We start from the raw sequence: 8,829 nt of genomic DNA on the forward strand, positions 1-8,829 counted from the left end.
TGGTCACGAATGTCCAAGGTAATTGATCCCATGCTGCTTATCCATTTGTAGGTGTACACTTAAGTTTAGACTGAGAGGCCATGCAGCAAACCTGTGGCTGCCCAGGGGAAATGTTAGTAGGCCTTGGCTTCGTCCAACTGCCAGTAGCCTTGGCTTCGTTCAATTGAATCTTTGAAATCGTATTGATATATAAAGATTTAATTTTCTTCTTTTCAAAAGAAGAAAATTAAATCTTTTTCAAAAATTTCGAAACGCTGGAGTCTCAGAATTCGTCAGGAAAAAAAACAATTTCAACTTTTTCTAAAATCACGTCGACCGAAAAAAATGTGTGTGAAAGATCTCAGAATACCCACCTGCAAGTCATTATGTCAAACTCATTAGGACGGTCAGATTTTTCATTGTGAAGAAGTGTAGCGTGAGCAAATGATGAAACGAATTCATGCATTCAGTAGGCAGTAGTTTACAAAAAGCGTGCCTTAGACTTCTAATCTTTATACATAACAAAGTTAGACTGCTCTTCTTCCTCTTAACCAGGTCCAGGCAGGCTACAATGTATAGAAGACACGGCAGACACACTTAAAAATATTTCAGTGGCACATTAAAGGATAAAATGATTTATTGTAATATATTAACTAACTAACCTCTTCGCGTTGAAAACCACTCTTTTGATTCATTGCTTCAAAATCTAGTTTGGTTCTTTTGTTGGGCCAGAGGCTAAGCCCCCCTCCTCCGTCCTCCACACACACACACACACACACTATATGCTTCTTATAGCATTTCAACATATGAGGCTATTTCAACGACATTAGAAATGTGGTGTCTTTGTACTTTTACCTGAAATTCATTTGTTTGTATTTTATTTATCTTTTGGCAATATTTAGTCTTGTGATCACTGGTTAAATATAATAATAAAATATAATAATAAATATAGAATTCCCTAGGAGTGAAAGTACCCTACTATTATGTTTTAATAGAATATTTTCTTGATATCAGCTGCTGACTTCACATTAGACAGAGAGGCTGAGCCAGGAATGTAGGTGTGGTGGTGGTGGTAGCCTAGCAGTAGGCCTACCCCAGTAAAAGCCATGATATTGACAGTGCTACTACTACTATAATAATAATGATAATAATAATAATAATAATAATAATAATTGTTAGCCTTTTTACTGCTGGACAAAAAAAAAACTAAATACATTTCTAATAAAATAAGCAAGCAACCTTTCTTGTATTCTTTTGACATCTTTGTGTGTGTGTGTGTGTGTGTGTGTGTGTGTGTGTGTAAGAACAGAGAGAAATTTGTATTGAATTATACTTATATTAAATTATATTTATTTGCATAAAAGTGACCCATAACACTGTTCTTCAGCGCCATAAACCTATTTAGAGTATAAAACGCACAAACACTGAAATATCAAAGCACTTTACAAATATTTAGACACATTTCATGGAGGAGAAAATGTAGAATTTCAAAGGAAAGAAGCATACTGACATGACATACACATTGTAGACCTACACACAATAATCAAATATACTCTTTCTTCACACTTGCATACGTGCTCTCTGTTTATCTCTCTCTCTCTTTCTCTCTCTCAACACACTTATTTCTCTCTCTCTCTCATCAACACACACACACACACACACACAGGTTTAGACATGAAAAGGTAGGAAACCTTCCTGCGGCCGAAGGTGACGGGAAAGGTGCTTTCGACTAAAACGATTGTCTGAATAGAGTATCTAATATGAAAGGATGATCCTCCTGCTGAGATGTGACAAAAAGAGAGGTCAGCTTTATGAAAAGTGTCGAGGGACTGTTTCCTCCAAGAGTCTCGGTCAATTTGTTCACGTTAATAAAACAACCGTATTTTTAAAATTAACATCGAACCATATCATGCAGGCTTTACAGGGTGAGAAGAGGCAGCGCCTGTCTGCAAAGGCGTTTTCAACATGCTAGCCATTAGTCTTTCAATTCTCACAAGAACTATTTGTTTGTACCGATTGGTCCCACTCTTGCCCAACCGAAAACTTTCTCTTTTTCTGGTCCAAGTTCACGGGAGGTCAACACTGTCGTCTCACTTAAACATCAAAGTCAGAGTCACTGTCCGTAACAGAAAGGATGGTGCCTGCGTCCGCTCGCTCCATCAGACTGGACACGCTGGCGGTTGGGGACTCGGCTGAGCTGTGAGGGGTGCAGCCTGCTTCGGACAGAGATCGTAGGCTGCCCTGGCCCAGGCCGTGGTGCTGAAGCCTGGAAGAAACACAAACGCACACCTTTCAGAATGCATCGTTCTAACTTTATATAGCCTATAGAAATATGAACAGCGAAACGCACAGGGAGGGAAACCCGAATTATTGGCATACCACTTCCTCACCTTTCACAGAAATGCAGCCCACAATAATGTGTCTACAAATGATAATTTGTCAACATAGGGGACATTTAAAAAAGCAATGTTCATCCAGCAGTTAGCCTGCCTCAATCTATAGTGTTTCCTTTTCTGCTTGGAATGTTTGGTAAATTAATATGTATAAGTATAGGCCTAAGATTAAATGTTCGAATGCATTTTTTCCTACAATTGGCATAGCCTTGGAGTTCTTTGATATTTTCACAAAGGTGTAAGGCAAGGTTATCTATAAACATCAGTTGCCTGCTTGTAGGAATAAAGAATTGTTCTATCTAATAACCCAAATATGATCAGCCTCTTACGTCAAGCCTATACACAATTACCGTCTACCTAGCCTACTGGGTTCAGAAAAAAGTCATGGGGATTTTTCTCATTAACTTGAATGTTAAAATAATTTGCACATTAACAGCTTAAGGTGTCCCAAAAGTCTAAATATTTTGTTCAACTATGGGTTACGCTATGCTTGAAATAGCCTGCATTTTAAGAGTTTAATGTATAAAACTGTATAGTGTATTTATCCCAGCTGTCTGAAAACGCTTACTTGAGAAATGCATAATTACCCCAGTGACTTTCTGTCTTTTTATCATCCACATTTCCCCCTTTTACCTATGGTTAGTCTACATATTGCTATGTACAGAAGTCTTCCGTATTAGAACACAAATAGAAGTAGACTACCATATATTTTGACGCACATTGCGAGAAAAGGTTTTCGTTTTCGTACGCCTTTACGCAGTTTACGCACGCTCCATGTTTTCACCTTTTAATTAAATATGAGCTGTAAACTCACCTATTTTTGGCTGCTGCAGCTCTATCTCTTTGCCGCCGGTTCTTAAACCAGTTGCCCACCTGGGTGGGCGTTAGTCCCGTGGCTTGTGCCAATTCCCTTTTCTTGCTGGGGTTTGGATACGGGTCCTGGAGATACCATTCTCGTAAAAGTCCGCGTGTCCGTTCTTTGAAACAATGTGTCTTCTGCTCTCCATCCCAGATGGTCCGAGGAAGAGGGAACTTCTTTCGTACTCGGTACTTGTCAACGGGTCCAAGGGGCCTTCCGCGGAGCTTCTCGGCTTCCTGATAGTGCGCGTCCAGCCACATAGCCTGAAGTTTGCCGTGAGAGTCTTTAGTGAACTTATGGTTCTCCAGGATGTGATACAACTCGCGGAAGCTCCCAGTATGATAGGCAACCACAGCGCGGGCTCGCTGAATGGACTCGTGCTTGTTAATGGCATCGCAGGCACCCGGTGCCACCGGCAGGGACCATAGAAATCGGCCAAGTCTCTCAATGTCTCCTGTTTCCTCCAGCGTCTCACAAACGCTGGCCACCTGTTCGGCCGAGAAGTTTAGGCTTGGCAGCTGAAACATGGGCAAATCCTCCGGGGACCGCGCTCTGGGAAGGGCACCGGCCAAGAGCAGGGGCCGGTCCGCGAGGCTAGGCAGGAAAAGGTGTGATGGGTAAATCTCTAAGGGTGACCGGAAAACCATGAGGCCGCCGGACCAAAAATCTTCACAAAGGGACGGCAACAAAATAACTACCTCGAAATTCTGTGGCTGTCGCCTTCAGCACAAACTAATATTCCCCTTCATCAAGTCAGAATGTTCACCCGAAACATCTTCTTTCCCTTTTCTATTGGTGTTCCTGATGTCGTCCTGCAGTTGTCATGGCAGCCTTGCCAATCACTGTCAAGCTCGGCGTCATTAGCGCGCGTGTTCCACCCCTCTCCACTTTTGCTGTGTATGCACGGGTTTAACGGGTGCACCAATCAGAGGCGACCTCTCCCTGTAGGATCCCACGAGCAAGAGAATGAGACTTCAACTCTTTCAATGTCAGAGTGTGGAAGGTAGAGAAGTTATTGCCACTTTCCATGTCGTTTCAAAGAAAAGGTTGTGTATTGGGTTTATCGGAGAAGGCCGATGGATCTGAATATGCACGTCGGCTGCAAAACCTTGTAGTCCAAACTTTTGGGCCGAAAATCGTCAGGGTTATATCATGAGAGAGTCGTTTATTGAGGTTTTGGGGAAAACGTCACATATAGCCTCATTTATTGTAAGTGTATTCACCCATTATTATAAGTGCACTACATAGACATGTAGCCTTTATGTTTCTAGGGTATTGTAGACAGTATGTGAGAAATTGTGCCGTAATCTTTGTCTGTGTTTGCCAACAGTTTCAGCTGTTGTTTTCACGACTTTCTCTCTTGACAGACGGTCAAATTTCCTCTCGCGCAATCTCCATTCAGTTAGTGGAAATCGTCTTTGGGAAAAGATTGACTTGTCAAGCAACGCTGCTCTAAATAACATTCATTTACATGTCTTTATTTAAACAACGTGTCATTGTTTAAGCAACGATTGTAATTAATGCCGCAAACAGGTTAATTCATTTGGACTAATTGTCTGTTTATCCTGAGGCTTAGTATTTAATTGCCCTCTCTCCATTGGGAAACGCCATTCACCGCGGGCAGCCAATCCGGGTCTAACAGTAGACCCATTTCAGTGGCCTGCGCAGAAATGTAGGCAACAAATGAGTGACAAATATTAAGTACAAACTTCCGGATTGATGCATAACATAGTTGACAATTAAGATAATTAAAACAATACATGGAAATGACGCGCGAAATGTATTTCTGGTCTGTTACATGCAAGGCCATGTGGGATATGTTGCTTTACACATTTGTGACATTTTGACGTAAGTGTAAAGAACATAATCACTACTTCAGCAGACAGAAGTCGTAAGCTCGCCCCCCGCGGATAAGCGATTATCTGTCTTGGTTACCGATTAAGAGAATGTTGAAATTTCTTGCAAATACATTGACATCTTAGCAAGAAGCGACCTCATCGCGAGACCTGTGTTTCAAAAGGAATTGTGGAAGAGTAAAGTAGTCTCTGTCCTTTTAAAACAACATTGAGGTCAAATACAACATTTGGTCTGCAATTAATTCTGTCGTCGTAAATACACCGTAGACTATTATTTTGTTAGCCTATTTATGGAAGAAACGGACACATTTTAATTAACTACCACAACAGAGATGTTGCAACAACTGCTTTGATCGTAAATTATCTCATATTAACTTAGATTCACTAATTACAAGCGTATGCATTTTTCCATAGGGAGTCAGCAGTCCTGATACGAGACAGGCCTAATTCACCAACCTAGCCTATGTATACTTTGTGGTGGCATGGGCTTTCTTTGGAAAAGCTTAATTCAGATATGTTCACGTGTGATTAAATAACTTGGTGCGTTTGCTTATAATTGATTGCCAAAAACTATTACGCCCCGTCGCACTTTATTCAGGTACTCAGCCGCATGCGCGGTTCCCATTTTTCCCAACTTTCGAAAGCTGTTCATTTATTACATAAACGTTTACCAGCAGTGACCAAAGGCATCAGAGGATGGTTTTCACCTATGTATGCATCAGAGAATTGATTATTTCACCTATGTCAGTGTGTGCCATCATTCATTGCTCACCTTTGTCCCCAATGAACAAACCTCGGAATCACCTGGCATTGCTATGATTTCTATTTCAAACACTAGGTTATTCTTTCGTAGACTGCATGTAACAACGCATGGCATTTGTGGCGTGATATTGTCAAGAGAAAGTAGACTACTTGAAGAAAATATTTAGGTTATGTTGAAGTTATGAGCTTAAGGCCAAAAACATGAAGTGACAAGGCTTTCTGTCTTGTTTTGACATAATTTTAATTAGGCCCATCTATGGAAAGCGAAACACAAATACAAAACTGGTGTGATCTCCATCAACAATTGAGCCTACATGAAATAAGTGGACATTATTGAAGTTATCTAAGTTGACAAGAGCAAATTACAAGTGATTGGCCGATTCATGACACCTCACCTCTTGCGTGGTGACACCAGGTGAAAATATATTTTCAGGCCAGAGATAGTTCGGGTGTTCATAACTGACTAACATATGTCCTTTGTGACTTTTCTGTGAGTCTTTGGGCTTATTTTATACTGTCATTTTATTAAATGCATAGCTGCTTTTTCATGAAAGGAAGTAAAGGAATTATGACAAAAAGTTGTGGCTACTGGCTAGTCATTCACACACACGTATATTTTCCTTTTAGGAATTGTAGTTGATGATGATTAAATCTCCTCTCAACAATCATAATGTATAGCCAGCAGCATACACTGAATGCTGTTTAATATTTTGGAATTTTAAAATGACATTTGTGACATGTATTTCAATTGATGGGCACCCTGCCAGTATGTTTGTTTTGTCAAGTGAAGACAGTTAGTTAGTTTTAAGTGCATTCTACTATATAAACACAATTATTGGATTTAATGGGGCTACGATTGACACAATGAAGTTTCAGTATCTTTTTTATGTTCATGAATTTTGTAGAAAGTTTGCACAGCTGCACCGTTTATATAGCAGTTTATGTACTGTGAAACACATACGACTATAGCAAATCGGTGCACCACAGCCTACACGACAATGCACCCCGTGTCAAAAAATAATACCATAAAATAATTATATACATTTGAACAAGATCAATTATAATTTGTCCAATATTGTATACTCGCAGTTCACTGGGATGGTTATGAGATTTGGGTTGGTATTTTCAGTGCCATAGTTGCTCAGCACAGCAGCATAAGTAGTCATAGAGAAATAGAAGTGAACCATTTTTAGTGAAGTCATGAAAATGCTTTAAAGCAATGCTTTTGTAACACAGTTTTTTGGGCAGGTCTAATTAGTGATGTGGGTGGGTGGTGGTTGTTTGTAACATTGGGTGGAGTCGATACTCCCTCCATTCAGTGTTTTCTCTGAAGGACCACCCCTCCACAAGCACACACTCCTCCTTGGTAGAGCACATGATTGACTGGCAGGTCAAGGCCCGTATTGGTTAGAGACATCTTTGTCCTTCATGGGTCTCATGGCAATGAACCAGCACAATTTTTGCATCATTATAGCAAAGTCAACACAATTTGTTATAGTTTTGTTTAATAGAGCATGAACCTGTTGATATAAGCCAAAGCTCCCTATTTACACACACTTACAGCTTATTTTTTATGTTCACCCAAAAGTTGAAACAATCTTTGTGTGTATGTTACAACATTTATTAGCTAATTTATGCCTATTTTTCAGGCATGTAAAATTTTAAATGCACCAGTTTAACTTTAACTGATTCGTTATAAAATAATGAAGTGTAGCTCTTTAAGCCTACTAATGTATGTTTTTGACTGATGTAGGTATGTATATCCATAAAGGTAGAGGGAGTATATATTATTATAATATTATTATAATCTATTATTTAATACATTCATGAAATCATAATCCATTATAATTTGAAGTGAGGGACATTAGGGTAAGAATGACATTAATGTGCTGAAAACATTTGCTCTGTACACTGTAACTTACGTGTCATAATAAAACAGCTGTTGTTGATGATATGAAGGTGTCTGTTTAGTATTTAATAATAGCATTTTAGCAAATTAAGTGAAAATATATATTCCAGCCTTCTATTTCTACATAATGCCTAGTTATACTGACATAAAATCATTCTGACTGATGCATGTTGAGTCTTGGAGTGGGTTGGACTGCAAAGGATTAAATGGTTGAATTCGCGACTTGGCTGGATTCCTCCACCGCACTTGAAGGAGCCTTCGAAATGGGACAGCATATTCCTGCCACTGTGATATATTCAGTCATTGAGTCCAGCCCTTAAGGATGTGCCACCTGAAGTGAGATAGTAAATCTGATTACTACATGCAAACAGAGCATCTATTTCTATTATGCAAACAGGCCATCTATTTCTATTACAGACCAAATGAGTATCCGGTCATCTCTGAAAAAAAAACTATAAGGACTGTCATTACCTGGACTTTCATTACCTGGTCCACAGGACCACAGATATAGGTGCCACACTGTGGTCACTATGTGTTCTCCACATGCTCATCAGGGCCTGCTATGAGGAGAATGAGACAAGAGATATGTTTCCTGCCTGACCCAAGGTGAGGCTTACCACATGCCATCTGTTTACCATGAGCATAAGATAATCAAAACCAGCCAATGCAACCCTCCCAATGGTCATATCATCATGATGAACGAAACTGTTCTAGAGCATGAAATGAACCCTAGGGGGCTCAACCCCCCACAATGTTCCACTCCGAGTTCCCCCCCTGACTATGGCTAGTAAAAGTCTTCTGGCATGCCAAGCGGGAAAGAATGCTTTAAAGAATGAAGGCCATCTCTGGTGTCTGGCCCATCTCTGAAAAGGTCTCCACTTAATAGGCTCTTTGAAATCACATCAGATTGGGTTTCTGCTCAGTTGCAAAGTGTGCGAGAGCGTGCGCCGTGCTGCTGTGAGATGGTGCGGTTTCTCCCTTTGTGCACTCTGCCTCATGTGGGTAGCAAACTGCAAATAACTTGGCCTCTTGGTTTGGATCATGTCAAGGTGATCTCACAATCGTGCGGCA

General features: G+C 40.3%; 1 protein-coding gene across 1 annotated transcript; it reads right to left on the reverse strand.

Moving 5' to 3' along the window:
• Positions 1-1,306: 1,306 nt before the first annotated feature.
• On the reverse strand, positions 1,307-3,991 carry six3b (SIX homeobox 3b). Its single transcript, XM_042078771.1, has 2 exons — positions 3,187-3,991; positions 1,307-2,245 (listed from the first exon to the last, which is right to left on the reverse strand). Exons 1-2 carry the CDS (start codon positions 3,876-3,878, stop codon positions 2,074-2,076), a joined length of 864 nt encoding a protein of 287 aa, XP_041934705.1. The 5' UTR covers positions 3,879-3,991; the 3' UTR covers positions 1,307-2,073.
• Between the last annotated feature and the right edge of the window lie 4,838 nt (positions 3,992-8,829).

Source organism: Alosa sapidissima, chromosome 22, assembly GCF_018492685.1.
Source record: "Alosa sapidissima isolate fAloSap1 chromosome 22, fAloSap1.pri, whole genome shotgun sequence".
Classification (NCBI taxonomy): domain Eukaryota; kingdom Metazoa; phylum Chordata; class Actinopteri; order Clupeiformes; family Clupeidae; genus Alosa; species Alosa sapidissima.

What these genes read in the sequence shown, in the direction of transcription:
- six3b (XM_042078771.1), bottom strand. Translation starts at nt 3,878, where the DNA reads ATGGTTTTCCGGTCACCCTTAGAGATTTACCCATCACACCTTTTCCTG. An exon ending in GCTGCAGCAGCCAAAAATAG is followed by an intron (nt 2,246 to 3,186) that starts GTGAGTTTACAG and finishes TGTTTCTTCCAG; the next exon opens with GCTTCAGCACCACGGCCTGG.